The following is a 21,097-nucleotide window of genomic DNA, read 5'->3' on the forward strand; positions in this document are numbered from 1 at the left end:
GTGAATCATAACTCTACCATTTATTACATATGTGAATCTGAGCAAGCATTTAACCTCTCTGAGACACAGTTTCAAGTAAAGAAAATTCTACTAATACTTTACTGGGCTGCCGGAAGAATTCAATTGGAACTATAAGTTGCCTAGCTTATAGCAGTTGCTTGACAAATGTTAGTTTCTTTCCCTATAGAAATGAGGATGCCAATTAAGTGAAAATTACAGAAACTGAATCAGAAAATAACCAAAGACTTAGCTGTAGCAATGGAGAAAGAAAGGGCAAATCTGTGGGTTGTTGAGAAAGAATTGTTTATTAACAGCTAGTAAACAATTAAAGTAAGGAGTCAAATATGGTCTTCCCCTTCTGATTTAGAAAATAATAAGAAATGATTGAAATGATTGTGTAGACAACACATAATGGGAAAGCGGGGACATTTCAAAAAAAAAATGAACAGCTCTGACTTTGCTGTATCTAAAGTCAATACCTGCGATTTAAATTCCCTGAAGGGAGAACATTATTTAAAGTTTAAAAAAACAAGAATTTGGGCATAATTAGGTAAAGGCCATGTTATTTATTTATGAGCAGAGAGATCAATCAGAAATGCAAATTGGCTAGCTGAAGTCAGAAAGCATGCATCCTTCTGCCTCAGTATCATCTTTATTCCACGAAGAAGGGTCATCTCTAATGGTACTATATGGCCTATGCTTAAAGTGGATTTGGAGAAATCCATTCTCAGAAATAAGTCAGCAAAAGGCCAAGTCACCATTTCAGAAAGAGTAAAATACTATAGAGCAGAGGAGAGAGTAAGCTCTGAAATGTCCCACATTTGTAAATGTTAATCCAAGTGTTTCTCCAGAGTGGGTAGCAGACAAACCCTTAACATGAAAAGGGCCTATATGCTTGCTGTGGACACTATCTTGTGCTCTAGCCTGGCTTCAGTGAGGCACACAAGGGACAGAGTGGCTAGTGCAGCTACAGAAGGAGAGTACCATAGGCTGAGTCTGTGTGGCCTGAAAAGGGATGCTAAAGCTGAGCAGAAAAAAAGGCCTATGTGCAATTCTATGACATGTGATATATACCGTACTACACAATTTAATAACTGTATTCCTACCTATTATACCAAGTGGTCCCCACAACGTTGTCAGAAAAAAAGCCTAGGAATTAATATTACCCTTATAATACAGTGAAAGATACTGAGGCTCAGAGAATTAAATGGCTTGCATACACTACAAAGTGGTGGAGTTGGTGCTAAAATTCAGGTCTTCTGAAACCAAGTTCAATGCATTTTCCACTATACCATGAAATCACGATCTTTGCCCAGAGCATGAGTACAGACTTAAAACAGAGGCCAAAGACAGAGTCCTGAAGGATCACAGAAAAGAGAAGAAAAATTAGCAAAGCCCTCCCCAAAAAGTGCTTTAAAGGGCTTAAACTACATTAGACCCATGACATTCGTGAGGAAAAATCTAAGATGCAGAAGAATTTCCAAATTTGAAAAAGATACAGGGTGCTAGGTAGGCTTCCTTACTAGCTAAATGACTCTTTTCTGCACATGAAACTTTTAGTATTCCAAGATCCAAATGCATATATTTATATGCAATATAAATATGTAATACCTATACCTGTTATCCCATTTCAGTTTTAGAAAATCTCTATAAGGATGAGATGATTCCCTTTACAAATTAATGTGTTTCATACGTCTTTAGGGTTGTTCATAAAGTGGAGAAATCTTAACAGTTAAACTCCACGAACAGTGAGGGTCTACTGTAGAAGGCAAATCAAAAGAAAATGACATAAAATCAGAGGTCAAAGAGTTAACTGAGAAACAGTTAGTAATCAAAAGGTCAGAGATAGCAGTGATTAGAGGAGGTAAGGATGTAATGCTGTAGTATCCTTTAGATAAGTGACAATGTCTTTAAAGACCTTGGAGAGAATGACTGGTAAAGAGTCAGTGTAACGGAAGCCAAATTGAAGATCTCAGAGAAGAGTGGCAGTGAGAAATTCAATGCACCTAGCTATAAGAAAAGGCCAAAGTTCAAAACTACATAATGATGAAAACATGGCTTAACTGAACTCTAATTTTTGAAGTCTTATTTTATTTTCTCATCCTCACCTCTCTTTCTTCATGTGGGGTCTGTCCATCCAGTCGACAATACTCATAACCACGCCACATACAATAATCCTCCAAAATATCCAGCAAGCGAGTCATCTGGCTAAAAATGAGAACCCTTGAACCTAAAACATTTCACCCAAAAAAGCAAGTTATTCAACTTGTGTCAAAATAACTGGAAAGTTACAAAAATAAAAGTAAACATCATATGCAACATAAATATATAGCATATGAACACTCCACTAAACACACACTTACACATACACCCTCAAGGAATGCTATACAGAATGATGCATTTGTTGCGTTATGGATTCTGAAGGGCTTCAAAATCTTCCACACATACTGAGATGATTTAAAGTCTGTCTTTATTCTGTCCTGAGGATAAGCAGTGGGTCCACATAATCTTTCACTGGACTACTCCAAGTCTCCCAACTAGCCTCCTCTTTCTAGTCTCTCATCCTTAGTAGATTCCCCCATACTGCTTCCAACATCCTCTTCTGAAAACACAAGTCTAACTGTGTCACTTTCCATAGCCCAGTCTTCTGTGAACTTCCCTGCTCCCCACCCTGCCTTCAAAATAGCCCAAATTCCTTAAAGCATGATTTAAAAGGTCTTTTGTAATATGGCCCCATCTATCTTCCCAGATTCATTACTTCCACTTTACCCCAAATACCATAAGCTCCGCATTCCCTTCTTTCACACCTGCTCCATTATTCTGGAAAACCCTTCCCCTCCTTTTTCTCAAGGATTACTCCTATACATTCTCCAGGGTCACCTCAAATATCCTCTCTGTAACCACTTCCCCAACTCCCAGTTTCTCAATAAATCACAGCACTTAACACAACGCACTGCAGCTATTCCTCCTCACTACACCGTAAGCTTCTCCAAGGCAAAGACTGCTGTGTGTCTTATGCACCTTTGTATACCCAGTCTGCAGGACAATTCCTGACAAATAGTAAGTACTCAACAATGTTTGCTGAATGAACAAGTGAATGAATGATGACTGATCATGCAAAATTGTATTCAATGCAAGTCATTAATATTGTTTTCATGTTAATAGAAAGATTTGTAACTCACCCTGTTCCTTGAGTTTGGCCAACAGTTTATCAAGAACTACCATTTTACCACTATTGCTGACAATGTGTTCATCAGTAGTATAAGGTGGACCAGGTTCAGCACCATCAAACAGGTAAGGATGATTACAACACTTTCGTAGCTGCATCAGAATGTTTAAGAGTCGCATCTTGTCCATCTTGCCAGCAGAGTTTAAAACATCAATATCTTTCATCAGGATTTTTGTATACCTGAAATTTTAAACTTTAATTAATCGCTGATTATTAGAAAGGTTCAATGCCATCAAGAAATGCATCTTTGGAGATCTGTTTCGATTTCCATTTAGAGATGAGTAAGATTTGAGAGTAAATCCATTCAGCAAAACCAAGAAAGCAGTGAAGATTGAAATATTTTAACTTGTCTGTTACCTATAAACCTGTTTCCTCCTGCTTTTTCCAGTACTAGAAATTACAATCAGCTGATAATTATTCGGGTGATAATATCTGATAACTGTTCGATAACTACAGTTGTTACTGAAAATCAGCATGGAACCTTTACTTGTTTGAGCTAAAAATAATCACAATTTCTTATACTTGTCTTCATAGGTCATTTTTTCCTGATCCTATAAACACTTTTCATTATCTTTTCTAGACCTACATCCAGATGAAAACAGACCAATGTATCCACTTGAACAGTAAGAGTACTTAATTATAATAAGAGCGAACCTGTACAGAGTGCAATTGCCAGGTATCATGTCAAGGGCTTTATATGAATCATCTTGTTAAAGCTTCATAAAATGCTGATATATGTACTAGTATCACCCCCATCTAACAGATAAGAAATTCAGGCAGCTAAGAGAAGTGAAACAACCTACTCAGGGCCACAGAAAAGGACAAAGCCAGGGTTCGCTCTTATGTCTGAGTCCAGAAAAATACATATTTCACCACTACCATATATTGATTTCAATAGTAGAGAAGTCATTTACATATTATAAGTGATCTAATGTTTTTATATAAGCTATATTTTGCCTCTCTTCACAGCATTATTATACTATTAACATGCCTAATTTATGATTCCTTGTGCTCCCTCTTATCAACTTCCTGCTTTACTTGTATTTATTTATTAAACCATGCCAACTTCTATTTCTGAAATATACACAGTCACTGATATTTCACTCATCTTATTATTACTGATTATTATAGTTATTACTATTTTGATTGATGGGAGAAAAACTAACAAATGTGTCAGTGACATCATCCCCTTTAACCTTGAGATCATCTTGACAAACTGAGTAATATTATCCTCATTTTACAGAAGGGAAACTGGGGTCATATAACTTGCCGAAGCTAAAAAGCTATTAAGAGGAAAAGCACAGGATTCAAATACAGGCCAATTTCCCAAAAGTTAAATAAAATATCAATTTTCTGTTGAAATATTTGAACTATTTAACTTGCCATTTAAACATAAAATGTAATTTCTCAATAAAAGGCACAACTGAACCACTACAAATCTAATTTTTAATAACTCCATACACATAAGTAAATTCCAATAAAAATAAAATAGCTCACCATTCTCGCTGCATTTTACTCAGTCCCAAGTAAATCTTTATTTCCTTTTTAGGAGGCAGGCTCTTCTCTACATCAGTTTTTATACGACGTAACAAGAATGGTTTTAAAACCTAAAAAGTTACAGTTTTTCTAAGAGTTTATCAGATACTTAAACATAAACCTAAATTAGACATGCATAATATGACAGCACAAAACACATTAAAAATTAAGACAAGATTACTGACTACTGAACTAAGTACAAAAGAGCCTTTAAAATCTCTGCTGTCATATAAGATTTTTTAACCTTAGAGGAAACCCGAATTCAGAGTATGGATCAAAGAGAATCTAAAAGTGAAATAAAAATTCAGGCAATTTCAAAATGGTTAAATATATGACTGAGGAGAAAAAAGCCCAATGTTAAGGAAGATATGACTGAACAGAGAAAAAAGATGAAATATTAGTGTGTACCTGCAAGGCAAATTTTATCACAAGAAAGTAATAGTGCTACCACCTACAGACTACCTGCAATGTGCCAGACACTGCATCATGAATTTCATATAACAAGTATTAAATCCTTACAATAAACCTTTTAGGGAAATGTGATTATTTCAATTTTAAAAACATCACCAAGGTTACTTGGCTAGTAAGGAGTGGAGGCATAATTCAAACCCAGATCAAGCTGATTCTACAGTCAGTCCCTAATTAGCTGTGTCTTGAACTGGTCGAGTCTGTAACTTTTCTAAGCCTGTTTCCTGATCCATTCATCCAAAACATATATATTTATGGTATTTATATGCCAAGCATTTAAATGGGGACAGTGATACCTATTTCTAAGGCTGTTGTGACAATTTATGGTAGTACACATATAGAATTTAACCATAGTAGACATTAAGTAAACTGTAGCTATTATTAGAGATCTATGGGAGGCAAGGAAAAGGAAGAAGTAAAAGCAGACTTCTGGTTTCTGGTTTTAAGAATTTGTCTAAAGGAGATTTTTAAGAGTTTCAAGTGCTGGTGAGATATTCAGCCATAAGACCTAGAAGGCAGTGGGATATAGAAGTCTAGAGTTTAGGATAGAGATATGGAGAGAGAAATATGGGAGTTGTAAGCATATAGGTGTTAGCTAAAATAGAAATAGATCCCCAGAAAGAGCATGTATGAAAAAGAAAGTCAAAGACAAAACTCTACAAGACACTAAATTTTTAGGGACAGAGAAATAAAAGCCAATAAATAGGAATGAGAGGAACAAAGAGTTAAGAGAAGAGAAAATCCATTCTGTATCCCAGAAATCAAGCAAGAAAAAGTTTCAAACAAGAACAGTGGTTAGTTATGCTAAATTTTACAGGAAGCCAGGATACTGACCAAATGGTGTACCCTGAATACAGCAACATGAAAATCACTGAAGACTTGTGAGATAAGTTTCGGTTGTATGGAATGGATATAAGCCAGTGGTCAATGAATCCAGGATTGAGTAAGACCCACTAGAGACAGAACAACCAGTCCCCAGAGCTGACCAGGTTTGATGTATGAGGCCCAGATGTACTGAAACCTGTATGACAAGATTCTTTGAAGATTTGTCTTCAACTCCTCTTCTGCATTCTTAGAATAAATGCCCTCATTACTTAAATCATTTGTTTTCTGACTTGCTCTCTTTAACTCTGAACAAATATTTGCAGCATGGTGACTGTTGGGGACTTCAGTCAATGACTGTTTAATGAGCATTTATTCTAGACCAGGTACACAGGACATAATGTGGCAGGAAACGGATAGGGTTTCTGCCACATGAAGCTTACATTTTGCCAGGGTAGGGGGAGAGAAGGAGAGGTGGACATTTTTATTTTTATTTTTTAATTTGTAAAGAAGGCTTGAGATTCTCATTAAAAACAGCAGACAAGCTCTGGCTGTTCTGGCTCAGTGGACTGGGTGCCAGCCTGTGAACCAAAGGGTTGCTGGTTCAATCCCAGTCTAGGGCACACGCCTGGGTTGCAGGCTAGGTCCTCAGCGGAGGGCATGTGAGAAGCAACCACACAGTGATGTTTCTTTCTCCCTCCCTTCCCCTCTCTAAAAATAAATAAATAATTTTTTTAAAAAAACAGCAGATAAAACAACAGCATCTATGCACCTGTACCCACATCCTCATAAAACTCCACTAAGACTTTTTAAAAAAAATTCAGAAGTGTACATAAAAAAAGTGAATAGGACATTTAGGTAGTATGGATGGAGAGGATAACTACTGTTTTAAGAAGTGTAGTTATCAAGGGGAAAATGCATAATCACCGACAGGAACATAGTGTTGACAGGGTACTTACTGTGTGTATATGTGTGAGGGTGGTTGGGTATGGGTGTGGGTTTGGACTTAACAAGGGAGCTACAAGGGGAGACCAAAAAAACTGGAATTATCTTCTGGAGGGCAGATCCCTTGTGGTATAGGCTTCCCCCGCTAGGTGAATGTTCTAGGAACCCATCTGCATCAGCTTACCAACTGGCCTTGTGTGAGAGCCTGCGTCCAACTTTGGTGAATTTTTCTGAAGACTCTTTCAATACATTTGCCCATTTCTTATGAAAGGTGATTTATGAATGCATCTGCCCACACTGCACTGAGTGTTCAGCAGTTTATGACCAAAAAAAGCATGTCTACCATGCCTCATCCTCCCTACTCACTCCATCTTGACCTGAATGGCTTTTTTTTTTTGTTTGTTTCTCCAGGTGAAAAATGTCCTCAAAGGGAAATGTTTTGCTGATGTGAAAGACGTGAAACAAAAAATGGCAGAAGCGCTAAACGGCATCAAAATCGATGAGTTCAAAAACTGTTTGACAAGTGGGAAAAAAATCTCAATTGGTGTATTGCATCAAACACAGAGTACTTTGAAGGTGACTGAAGTTTAAGTGTGTAAGAATAAATACACAATTTTTTATAAACAACTTTCTAGGGTTTTTGGATCCCCCTCATACTTGAGAATGTTTACACATTAAGGGAAGTGAGCCAATATGGAGGGAAAGGTAGAAAATTGAGTTAGTAAAAAGGATAAACGATGGGGCAAATTGAATCATGGAAGAGATGAGATCCATGGTTCAATTTAGAAGAATGAGCCATTGCCCACAGAAAGAACACATATTCCATTTAGAGAGAAGGTAAGACACATGTAGATATCCTTGGAAGATGGATATCCTTGAAGGAGCTCCTATCCTAATGACTTCTATTTTCTCTTTGAGAAAGGAATACTATTACTTGCTGAGAAAGGAGGAGGGTACAGAATACCTGGGACAAAAGTCTTGGGAAAATTGCGGAAGGTATGAAATAGCTGTGGCTTATGCTAGGGAACATTAAATCATAGTGGCTCCTGTTGAGCAGCCCCAGCATAGAGCAGGTCACTCTGCTAGTAAATGGTAGAAGCAGATTTCCAGCCAAGATGGAGGCTTAGGGAGATACACGTTGCCTCCTTGCACAACGAAAAGGAGGACAACAACAAATTTAAAAACAAAAAAACAACCAGAACTACCCCCCCAAAAATAGAACTGTATGAAAGTCCAACAACCAAGGAGTTCAAGAAGAAACATTCATCCCGACTGATAGGAGGGGTGGAGATGGACAGCTGAGGTGGAGAGAACATGTGGCAAGGCAGCAGCTGGAGGACCAAGTGGACGAGGTGGCGGTTGGCGAGTCAACATAGTCTATGTTTGCATGTGGATAAACTGGGAAGAACAAGTGGAGAACAAGACAGACTATGCAACCCAGTGTTCCAGCTAAAGAAAAGCCTCAAAACCCCTAGCTGTTAACAACCTGTGGGGGTTGCAGCAATGGGAGAAACTCCCAGCCTCACAGGAGAGTTTGTTGGAGAGACCCATGGGTTCCTAGAACATACATAAACTCACCCACCTGGGAATCAGCACCATAAGGGCCCAATTTACTTGTGAGTAGTGGGGGAAGTGACTGAAAGTGGGGCAAGAGCCAAGCAAGCAGCATTGTTCCCTCTCAGATCCCTGCCCCACATATGTCATGACAACACAGCAAAGTGGGTCATTCTTCCCTGGTGAATACCTAAGGCTCCATTCCTTAAAACATAACAGGTATACCAAGACAAAGAAATAGAGCCTCAATGAAAGAACAGATCAAACCTCCAGAAAAATAACTGTGATGAGGAGATAGCCAACCTATCAGATGCAGAATTCAAAACACTGATGATCAGGAAGCTCACAGAAATGGTTGAGTACAGTGGCAAAATACAGGAAGAAGTAAAGGCTATGCAAAGTGAAATAAAGAAAAATAAACAGGGAAACAACAGTGAAGGGAAGGAAATGGGGATTCAAATCAAATATTTGGAACAGAAGGAAGAAAGAGACATTCAACCAGAACAGAATGAAGAAACAAGAATTTTTAAAAAATGAGGAGAGGCTTAGGAACATTTGGGACAACTTTAAACATCCCAACATCCAAATCATAGGGGTGCCAAAAGGAGAAGAGAAAGAGCAAGAAATAAAAAACTTATTCAAAAACATAATGAAGGAGAGCTCTGGCCTTCTACAATCTGGCCAAGGAAATAGACTTCCAAGAAGTCCGGGAGGATCAGAGAGTTCCAAACAAGTTGGACCCAAGGACACACGTCAAAGCACATCATAATTACGTTACCCAAGAAGAAAGATAAGGAGATAATCTTAAAAGCAGCAAGAGAAAAGAAGACAGTTATCTACAAAGGAGTTCTCATCAGACTGTCAGCTGATTTCTCAAAAGAAACCTTGCAGGCAAGAAGGGGCTGAAAAACAAGTATTTGAAGTCATGAAAGGCAAGGACCTACATCCAAGATGGCTCTATCCGGCAAAGCTCTCATTTAGAATGGAAGGGCAGATAAAGTGCTTCCCAGACATAGTCAAGTGAAAGGAGTTCATCATCACCAAGCCCTTATTGTAAGAAATGTTAAAGGGACTTATTTAAGAAAAAGATCATAACTATGAACAGTAAAATGGCAACAAACTTACAACCAGCAACAACTGAACCTAAAACAAAAACAAAAAACAAACTAAACAAATAACTAGAACAGGAACAGAATCACAGAAATGGAGACCACATGGAGGGTTATCAGTGGGGAAGGGGGGAGGATGGGGGAAAAGGTACATGGAATAAGAAGCATAAATGGTAGGTACAAATAGAGGGAAGTTGAGAATAATATAGGAAATGGAGAAGCCAAAGAACATATGTACAAAGCATGGACATAAGGGAAGGAATTCTGGTGGGAGGGGTGGTGCAGGGTGGAGGAGAATAAAAGGGAGAAGAAAAATGGGACAACTGTAATAGCATAATCAATAAAAATATACTTTAAAAATAAATAATTTAAACCCAGAGGACAGAGACACAGTTACATTATTCCAGTGTAGGGCTTTTATGGCAGAAATTGCAGATCGAGAGAGCAAGGGAGTTTGGGAGTATTGGCAAAAATATTGGTTCAAGTGACAGAAAATGGGCTCATTCCTGGGTATAGAGAAAAGTAATGACAGAAATAGGCTGAGGGATGGGGAGATAAAGCAGGAGTCCGGGATCCAGGAACTAGTGTTCTCTGTAAGGTAACAGAATAAGTACAAAAGTTACATGAGTGAAAGTGTTAGAAGGATATGAAAAGTTAGCAAAGAATGTAAAACTGATGTTCAATAAATGTGAGGAAGTCAGCTGGTGATAAGCAGATGACAGAGAAGAGAATGGGTGGAGGGTAAATCTGCAAGATAACTTGAGCCTCAAAGGACGAGTTCTATACATGACGGCGGAGAAGCAGTGGCTCAGAAGTGGCATTGGAGAACTAGAATACTGATGTGCTCTTGAAGACCTGAGGGGTGTGTAGAGTGAATAACCTCTATTGCAGAGGATCATATTATCCACTGGGGAAAGCAGAAGCAAAAGAGCTATTCCACAGAGAGGCTGAGGAAATAGTGCAGTTTGTTTCCCAAAGTTGTCAGAAAGTTTGAGGAGAAGTGGTGAGACTGAGCCAAGAGGCAAACCCACAGTTCAAACAGATTCTATACTAGTTTTTATCTCGGCTTGCTAATACATATGGAATTACTAACTTTTCTTATCTGTTATTACTTACTGTGTGCAGTCTTTCCACAAGTTTTTGATCACCAAGACAATTTTTAGTGTCAAACCAAGAATCAAAATCCTGTATAGGGGTAAAAATTCTGCAGTAAGTAGTTTTGTTTCCTAAACAAACTCAATATTCTATAAATTCTTATACAATGGACATAACAATAATTCATTTTAAAAGCACTTTCAAAATATGTTAGCTGTGATGACCTTTATTATTTACTTCTGAAAATAGCTAAAATACTGGAGTAGTTAACAAATTATACAGGAACTCAGGTAGCAATTTTTTCTTAAAACACTTTTATTAGGCTTCCCATACCTTAGTAGCACTATATCCAGTAGGTGTATGAATACTGACTCAAAAACAATGGCAATGAAAATCTTAAACAATAAAAAAGCAAACAAAAACAAGATAAGGTATACAAACCAATTGATAGCTGAATTTGGTACTTTTATGATCAATTAATATCAGTAATGAGGAAAATCAAACTCCAAAGTCCTTAAATCATTCAATTAATAATCTTGCATTAATGATAAAAAACAATATAAATCATCTATTTACAAAATTTATTGTTTTCAAATCACATACTGAGCTCTTTAGCACTCACCAAATGTTAATCCTGCAGTAACCAAAGATCATTTTAAAGACTCCATCTGTCAAACCAGCCTGCATAAACCCTTCCAAATGAATTAAAAGAAAATTGTGGATGCACTGCTCTGAAGTTAGTCTATCTCCTAAGTTGTGGTAGCAATGTGATAAAAGCAAAGTTTAACAAGCAGGATAATCTCAAAGAAAAATCACATTATTTCTCTAAATATTCCCACTTGAAAAAATTTGTACTTAAGAGCTCTTTTCTGAGAAAACAAAACACACAGATAAATAAGAATATTCTTATTAATAAATAAGAATATTCTTATTAATAAATAAGAATATTTATTAAATAAATAAATATAATTCTTTTTTCACACAAATGAAAAAGAATTATAAATTTCTTTTTTTTAAGAGTTTGTTTATTTTTAGAAAGAGAGAAAGGGAGAGAACTAGAGAGGAAGAGAAACATCAATGTGTGAGAGAAACATCAACTGGCTGCCTCTTGTACAGCCCTAACTGGGGACCTGACCTACAACCCAGGCACATACCCTGACCGAAAATCAAACTGGTGACATTTTGGTTCACAGGCTGGCACTCAACCCACTGAGCCACACCAGCCAGGGCAGAATTATAAATTTCCATCTACATTGTATACTTTGAAAACACATTATACTTAAAACATATGACTTAAACTTACATCTGCAGAATTAAAGACATCAGGCAATAAAAAGTTGAGCAATGCCCAGAGTTCATGCAGGTTATTCTGCAAAGGTGTTCCAGTTAGGAGCAAGCGGTTAGTTGACTTGAATTCACGAACAATCTCTGAAAGCTAGAAAAATAGTAGTTATGTTAACATTATTTATTAGAATACTCAACACTCAGGGTTGTATCCAACCAATACATTTTTTAATGTATCTTAAAAAACTTAAACATTTTTCTATGGAAAAATATCCTAATTTAGGTGACACTGCTGCAGTAAAGCAAAACTGAACAAAATATTCTAGGCATTTCTACACTTTCAAGAATGTAGATCATCACCTTTAACAGGAAGCTAAACAACAAAACAAACAAGCAAGCAAAATATAACCAAAGACACTGAAATAGAGAACAGGCTGACAGTGACCAGAGGGGAGCGGGGAGGGAATTTCAGGGGAAATAGGGGAGGGATTTAGAGGAACATATATAAAGGATACATGGACAACAACTGAGAAGGGTGGAAATGGGAGGGAGGGGGAGCACGGGGGTGGGATGGGATGGGAGTAATAGACAGAAAACTGTACTTGAAAAATAATTAAATTAAAAAATTGGGAAAAAAACCCAAAGGAATTAAATGGATGATTATCAGGGTAGTCTTCAAGACCAGGTTTGAAGGGCAAAAAAAAAGAGAATGTAGATCATAATCATACCTGGGACCCTCTCCCCACTTTAAAAAATTTATTGTCTTCATTTTGGGTGCATAGAAACAGTGGAGTTCAGGCTAGTCACTTCACACAGTAATATCTTCACCATGTCAATCATGTCATGCCTAGCCAAGTTCTAACTTAACAGTCACAAATTTTAAGCACCAGAGTTGAATCCAATCTCCCTGCTATCTTGGATTACCTTTCAAAATATATGACCACAAAAATGAGAGCACAAAAAGGATAAAAGAACAGTAATCCTATCCATGAAAATACACATTTTTATAATGCCCTCAAATAGAAAATTATTCTCTAAGGCATATTCTTTTATTGGTCATTAGTTCTAATTTGAAATTACTATGATCCATCTGATGGTTTAGTTCCAGTTCTGTCCCTGTTTCCCCTGAAGTAGCCCAGTAATCCAAAGAGAGGTTCATCATAATAATTGATGCTTTTCCAAATGTCAATGGAGCTGGATGGCAAGAAATATATTATTCAATGTTAACACCATACTCTAATTTATAAAAATCAGGTAATCCCAGGAAATGATTTTTTTCTAATCCATATGAATATCCGAGTATTCCTCAATAAAAATAAATCAATGCAAATGACATTTGCACACCAACTATTACAAAAATATCAAAACACTGTTGCAGAACAGAGTTCAGCTACAACAGATACAGCATATAAACTCCCAATTCTCATTATATTAAAAACTGTGCTCTATTTGCATTTATCGTGAATTCAATAATTTAAACTTTAAAACCATTTTAGAAACTGATTTTCATTCATATTCCATGAATAAAATCACAATCTTCCATCAGTTTTTTTATTTTCATTGCAGAGAAGCAAACAACAAACATAATAGTTGAAACAAAAATTTAATAAATATATTGAGAACTAGCTTACCTTAGATTTTTCATTCTTTATTCTGTGAGCCTCATCAATGACTAGGTAGCGCCAATGAAACTTTTTAAACACAGATTTTTCTTTAATTACCACCTCATAAGAAGTAACACAAACATCCCACTCTCCTGGCATCATTTCATCACGAATAAAAGCAGCCTAATGCAAAATAACATTCCTTATATTAGAGTATGCTGGCAAGATTATCACAGAATTAATGCATGAAGATTAAGAATTCTATGAAACCCTGGTAATCATCTGGACTCATGCATTTTAGATAGGAAAACTGAGGTACCAAATGTCAATTATTGGGATGACATACTAATATATTCATCAACAAAAGAGAAGCAAAGGTTTCCCTTAAACAGTTACAGCATATTCAGTGAGCTAGGAAATTTCATATCACCAAAAGATGTCTAAATTATTAAGCTCTCTTTTCATATCACAAGGGGTCCAAAAGGACATGGGCAAAATAACCGCTTTCTGAACGCCATATGCTTAGCACAATCTAAGTATTACCAACACGATATAGTTTCAACAAACAGAAAAAACTCAATATACATGAGTGACTTCAACCTTTTGAGATCTTTTGTATGTTCCTTTGTTTCTAGCAGAGACAAGTCATATACTTTGTTAAGGGCTCATAAAAGCCTATTCATGTTTTTGTGAATTTCCTGATGTTACGAGGCTGTGAATGTGATTTTTATAAAGGGAACTTGCTCTATCTAGTAACAAGAATATTTAAAACTATGAGACTATTTATATTTAAAACTATTTTTGAATCTTCAGACATTGCCCCACATGGTAGCCAAATGGACTGATAGCGTTTTTAACTTGTATAAACTGAATTCCAGATGTTATGGATCGAAATAAAATCACAGAAGTTAACAGAGAGCAGCAATATCTATTTGAGGAGGGGCTGGTTAGTATTATAAATCTGAAAGTGTAGTACATAAACAAAATTAACTGCTCACTGAGAAGTCTTTACTTCATAAAATCACAGTTATGTACCAACACATTTTGAATTCATTCAACAAATATTCACTAAGTGTCCACTATGTATAAAAGGATCGCCTGCACTAAAGTAGAGGAAAGGAAAAATAAAAGCCTTTGTAGAGATCTCAGTTGCACCCTGGGAAGTGGTATTAAATAATTAAGACATTAGGGAATTAGAGACAAAAAATAAAGGAAACCAAGGTGTCAGATCCCATTCAGTCCTGCAAACACCTAATCATTGTTTGGTTTTGTGAAATTCAGTTGAATGGTTCCTTCTATAACCTACTAGATTGTCAAATGGCTAATTTAAACAAGAGCCCAGAGTTTCTTGTTACCTAAGAATGCATACATACACATGTTTTTCTACTGAAAGACCAAAGCTGAAAGCTGTGTCTATGCATAAACACAAACACAAGGTTCTCTGTACAAACAGAAAAGGTTCTATTCATGTTTGCGTACACACGTGTGTGTGCATGTATACAAGTCAAAGTCAAAAGTCAAAAATTTTAACATAAGACCTTAAGTGATGCAAATTTACACATTTCTGGTGTCAAAATAGCACAAATTATAGTTATTGATGATACACTGTCAAGAAAATAACGTTTTAAAAAGTCACCTAAAAGTGCAACTCAAACATGCTACTTAAAAGTAAATGCAGATAAGCACAATAATGGATTGTCTGTTATTAATACGTAACACATCCACAACATAGGAGTATTGTGAGAATGAAATTAATATACAAAAAGCACCAAAACAGAGCCTAACTTACAGTAAGCACAAATTAAGTGTTGTTTAGTAGTAGTAGTCAATTTAAATGGCTTGTGGCAAAAGTATGCAACTTAACCTCAGAAATAATGTTATTCTTAATTGCCTTTTTAAACTTGTTTTTCACTTACTCTTGCATCCTTGTCTCCAATGAAACAAATAACACGGAGAGATGGGACCCATCGTTTAAATTCATTCATCCAGTTGTGTAAAGTAGATTTTGGAACTAAAACCATATGAGGTCCAGGAATGTTTCGGTAATGTTTCAGGTAACCAAGCAGAGCAATCGTTTGTAGAGTCTTACCAAGACCCTGTATTATCATCACAACGAAAAAATCCATAAACATTTTTACTTAATGACACATTTTGTTATTAACAACATTACAAAAGATATTTGTCAACTATCTCACATAGGGAAAACTTAAAAGACTTATTTTCTAAAGCAAATAACCATCCCAATTCAATAGTTACTGTGAGCACAAAAATTTAAAAAAAAAAACACCAAGAACTTGCAACTCAACAAAGCAACTCCCTATTTAGGAGACTTTTACTCCTAAAAAAGCAAGCAATCTATTGTACTATGTAACTTCTTCTACTAGTTGCAAAATTAAGAATTTTGACTTTGTATTTCACAAACAGGCATTTCTTTTACCAGCCTTAGATACTAGTCTTCCTTTCCTATTGTCCCAACAATACAACACAGGCATGAAATATTCAGACTGCATTTCAAGGGGCATGTGGCTCTGTATGAGTATATCACTACCCGGAAGAACTAAAGAACCATAAAAGAACAGAATGTAACAGAACTCCTGAGCCATAGAGGACATTAAAGATCACCCAGTCCAGTGGACTTTTAAAAACAATATATTTACCACCTATGAACCCACCATCTAACCCACGAGAAAGGGAACAAAGTCTTATGCTACGTGGCCTTTTAAAACTATTTCTAGCTTTATCTCCATGCAAAGCATATTAGATTCTTTTGTAAACCTAAACTTAAAGCTATTTTATAGGGTTTATCCTAATATTTGGGTTTTATATATATTACACATCATAAGCTTAAAATATTTAGACTCAACCAAGTAACTCCACTTCTAGGAATCCTATGAAAATAATTTGAGAAACAGAGAATAACTAAATTACAATGGTTCTCTTCATAGTATTATTATATGCCACACACACATACATACGCAGAATATATCAACTGATCCAAATGACCAGCAATAAGGGAGGAACTGAATAAAATGATGGTACCTCCCTAGGATTAATTATTATGCAGTAACCGACAATCATTTCTTTAAAATGTTTAAAGTAGGTGGAAAATATGTATGAAAGTGAAAAAAATCAAAATACCCAATTATATATACAGTATGATCTTAATGATGCAAAATGAATATATCTGAAGGGAAAAGACTAAAAAGAAATATACCCAAGTGCTAAATGATGTTAATTTTAGGTAGTAAAATTATAACTTACTTTTAATATTTTTCTTGGGTTTTTCCCCAAATTTTCTATACTCTTTAAAGTACCTTTCCCTTTCTAGTAATTAAGTCATATCCTGTGGCAGCATATATTCAATATGAAGACTCTTTGGAGCCCTCGTGTTTCGAGAGGCCAAGAGTAGCAACATAAATGAGCCTCACTGGGTCATATAGATCTGGAACTCTCCCTTGCCCTCTCTCAAACCCCATCTTATTTATTTGGTCATAAAATACCAATCAAAGCCTTCATATACTCCCAATAGGCTGAAATATCATCTTAAATAACCTTACTTTTTCTCTTTGATCATTTTACTTGTGTAATTTCTTGGCTTACTTCCTGACCCCCACCTGGCACTCAACTGTCAAGACTCAACACTGCTCTGTACGATTTTTTCTTTATCTGTTCACTTTCTGGTTGCTCACACACAGAGGCATTTACATTCATTCGTGCATGCATTCATTTGTTTATTATTTGTTTTATTCATTCATTTAGTGTTTGGTTTATACATACTGCCTCATTTCCGAAAGGATTTCAGGTAGCCTACAATGAAAACCGATTTCAGATTGCCTATGATGAAAACATGGGTCAAAAATGAATGCTAAAAGAGAAAGTGGGATCAAGGAAAGTAACACGAATAGGATAAGGCACAAAGGACTCAGTAAGCAGATCATTAAAAGTTAACGCAGCCCTGGCTGGTGTGGCTCAGTGGATTGAGCACCAGCCTGTGAACCAAAGGGTCACTGGTTTGATTCCCAGTCAGGGCACATGCCTGAGATTCAGTCCAGGTCCCAGTAGGGGGCACATGAGAGGCAACCACACTTTGATGTTTCCCTCTTTCTCCCTCCCTTTCCCTCTGTCTAAATAAATAAATAAAGTTAACACAAATGCTCCATTTTCATTTTGACTCTTTGTCTCCAAGCCAAAGTGCAAACAAAAACAAAACTACAAGGGTTTTTTTTTAAAATATATCATTTGAGGAAATCCCAGTAAAATAATTTTGTGGCTTGCCCTGGCCAGTGTGGCTCAGCTGTTTGGAACATTGTCCTGTAGAAAGGTCATCGGTTCAATTCCTGGTCAGGGCACATGCCCAGGTTGCAGTTTGATCCCCACTCAAGGTACATCTGAGAAGACAACTAACTGATGTTTCTCTCTCACATCGATGTTCATTCTCCCTCTCTTTCTCTCTCTTACTCACTCACTCTCTCCCCCACCCCTCTCCCTTTTGCCCTACCTCTTTTCTCTATAAAACCAATGAAAAAATGGAATTTTGTGGCCACTGAAAGTAAATGTTCTAGAAATTACTTAAAGAAATAATTCTAGATTTTACGAGTGCCTTTTATGTTACATTAACTAAGTAAAATCAGCCTCCAGGCCTCAGAGGGGCAGTTCGGCATGGTTATTTCTAATTTACAGAAAATTTACTGATAACTAAGAATGTGTTTTTGGCTACCAACTCCTTACCATTTCATCAGCCAAAATACCATTGACTCCATTTTCATACAAAGAAATCAACCAGTTCAGTCCTCGAACCTGATAATCTCTCAGTGGTCCTCCTTTCACATCTGAAAAACAAAATCAATGTCAAAGATGTCTCGTACTTCCATTAATACAATCAAGTAAACTTTTTCTAAAACCAAACTGAAAAACACCAACATGATAAGTACTCACATGAAGGTGACACCTCAAATCTCACACACACATTAGACGTCTTCCGAATCTCTGAGAGTAGCTCTTCATCCTCCTCTTGTTCTGTGCGCCTGTGACGGTAGCTGAGATGACAAAAGAAACACCATTATATTCAACCCAAATGCTAAAGTGCCAATTAAGTCACTATACATTGCCACTATCTTTTATGTAAAAAAATGAGTTATCTAGAGTCTTGCTCAGAAGTTTGTAGATTCAGCCTACATTTTTACTGATTGACTGGTAATAAGAAAACATATTATTGCCTATAAGACAAACTTGCACTAATAACCTTATTTTTTAACATAAACTTATACTTAATATATGACAAGAGAAAGAGTATAGGAGAGGGAGAAGGAGAGACAGAAGGAAGAGGGAGGGAAGAAAGAGAGGTGCCAACATACTCTCCAGCAGAAATTAAGCTCTGCTTGTCATCTTTCTTTATTCGAGGACGTCCCAATTTCATATTTAGAGGAGATGTTGGAGATTTCTGTGTTGAAGGTTGAACAAAATGTGCAAAAAGTTCTGTCTGCTTCAGTAAAAATTCAAATCTCTTCGCTCGGTCTGCTTTCTAGATCACAAAACAAAAAGTAATGATTTTCTTTTTCATTCCTTCAAAGTTATTTAACAAACACATTGTGCTTAATTTGTACTATGTTCTAAGCTTTAAACATACTAACCCATTTAACTTTTTTAATAAACCTGTTAGATAGGTACTAATATTGTCCCCATTTTACAGAAGATAAAACTGAGGCGCGGAGAGAGTAAATAACTTGGCTCAAGCTCCCACAGCTGGTAGGTAGCCAAATCAGGCAGTCTAAATAAAACCAAAATGCCAGACTCAGTAAATATCCCAATAAGTAGTACCCTGCTTAAAGAGTTGGGATAAAAAAGTAGACCTCTCTTAAAAAACAGTAATTTTCTTTTCCTAAACAGTTAACAAAATTAAGTTTCATAATATGTAATATAATACAGATATAGAAATATAAATTAACTGATATATATATATATACATCATAAACTGAACTCTCAAGAATTTTCAAGCTGCACTTAGAAATAATTGAAATCTTTGAATACAGTATCATCTTGTCTCAAAATATTTTCAATGTTATGGTGCAATAATGTAATATACACATATCTCTTCGATTATAGTGATCTAGAAAATTACCTTTTATGCTAACGGTATACAAAGTTTTTCTACAAAGTAAGCAGGAATTTGGAGGAAAGCACACACATGTGAAATAGTATGTTAACTACTGAAAATTGGTATGTATCATAATCCCTCAATAAATTGTCAAAGGTCATATAACTTGTACCACATAAATGTAATAAAATTTTTTCACTAAAAAAATCTTAAAAGACCAAAAGATGTATTTACTCCATTCTAGATAATTTTTTTATTCAGAGTAGAGGATATTTGATTGCTAATGAAGGATGCATAATTAATGACACCAGAAACTTACAAGAATTTATTTTATTGACATAAATTCAAGAATTAGACAAATATATTCAGACCAGCAGCTGGAAGGGGGCCAAAACCTTTTCATTTTATGTTATCCTCACTGGAATGCTGTTTTTAGAGTTGTTAAAATATTAACTATCTATGTTAGATGTGGCCTCAAACATTACGGCATGGAGTTCTGTGAAATCACTACAAACAACCAAAAAATATACTTTATCTCTATTTATTTTTATAATATCACCACAAAAAAAAACCCTCCACAAAAAAACTATATTCCCACTACTTGTTAATTTTTCTTTGGAACTGACCAAATTCACTGGTCTTTAAAAAATCCCAAGCATAAAAATCTATAGTTAAATTAAATCTAAAATACGGATTTACAGACTAAAAATTAAATAATTAAATGTCTAGCAAAACAGTAGGTGGGCATAACTAAGATTATACTGCTTAAACACGTAGCATTCTCATGCACCGGGCACATATCCTTCCCTCCAGAAAATGCATTACCATATTATGTTTCACAATGCATTCATATATCCAAAGTAAGGAAAGAGGGAGAAAAACACGTGAGTTTAGCTTCATGACTTGCTTTCTTTCAGCCATAGTGATATTGTCACAGGTATTTTGCTTAGTGGATAAAGTACTTCTAGCACAAAACACCTTCTTACGGAGTAAAGAGCATGGAACAAAAATGAAGAGATGTGGCTTCTAGTCCCAACTATTCCATATATAGCTTCTCTGCTCTTTTATTTCCTCATCTGAAAATGAGGAGATTCATTTATTCAACCCCCCAAAAATCCTATTACAATATTATTTTCTAATTCTAAAATTTGTAATTCTGTACTCACTATCCATATACATGTATTTTTTAATCTTTCACATCTCCTCTATAAAAATCAACTACAATATTCACTATCCTGCCCAAGAATATATTTACCATTTTCTCTTCATATTCTGGGTCCATTTCCTTTTCAGATTTAGAAGCTTTAGCAGCAAGTTTGAGTTGAAATGGAGAAACGCTTTTCTAGAATTTCAAAGA

At 35.9% G+C, this 21,097-nt stretch overlaps 1 protein-coding gene across 6 annotated transcripts in view; it reads right to left on the bottom strand.

Annotated features, from left to right (window-relative positions):
• SMARCA1 (SNF2 related chromatin remodeling ATPase 1) overlaps nt 1-21,097 on the bottom strand; it is a 78,918-nt gene that overhangs the window by 52,232 nt on the left and 5,589 nt on the right. For 5 of the 6 annotated variants that reach the window (XM_037059290.1, XM_037059289.1, XM_037059292.1 and 2 more), the window contains exons 2-12: nt 20,996-21,082; nt 19,001-19,167; nt 18,582-18,682; nt 18,375-18,475; nt 15,563-15,742; nt 13,674-13,829; nt 12,062-12,193; nt 10,780-10,848; nt 4,727-4,836; nt 3,183-3,409; nt 2,109-2,230 (exon numbers count right to left, since the gene is read on the bottom strand). In XM_037059290.1, coding sequence (XP_036915185.1) covers nt 2,109-2,230; nt 3,183-3,409; nt 4,727-4,836; nt 10,780-10,848; nt 12,062-12,193; nt 13,674-13,829; nt 15,563-15,742; nt 18,375-18,475; nt 18,582-18,682; nt 19,001-19,167; nt 20,996-21,082 — 1,452 coding nt within the window. The remainder of the gene's footprint in view (nt 1-2,108; nt 2,231-3,182; nt 3,410-4,726; nt 4,837-10,779; nt 10,849-12,061; nt 12,194-13,673; nt 13,830-15,562; nt 15,743-18,374; nt 18,476-18,581; nt 18,683-19,000; nt 19,168-20,995; nt 21,083-21,097) is intronic. The other variant, XM_037059294.1, reaches the window with a different exon arrangement.

The sequence above is a fragment of the Sturnira hondurensis genome, unplaced genomic scaffold (assembly GCF_014824575.4).
Source record: "Sturnira hondurensis isolate 20B ecotype Veracruz unplaced genomic scaffold, ASM1482457v3 Scaffold0010803, whole genome shotgun sequence".
In the NCBI taxonomy this organism is placed as follows: Eukaryota; Metazoa; Chordata; class Mammalia; order Chiroptera; family Phyllostomidae; genus Sturnira; species Sturnira hondurensis.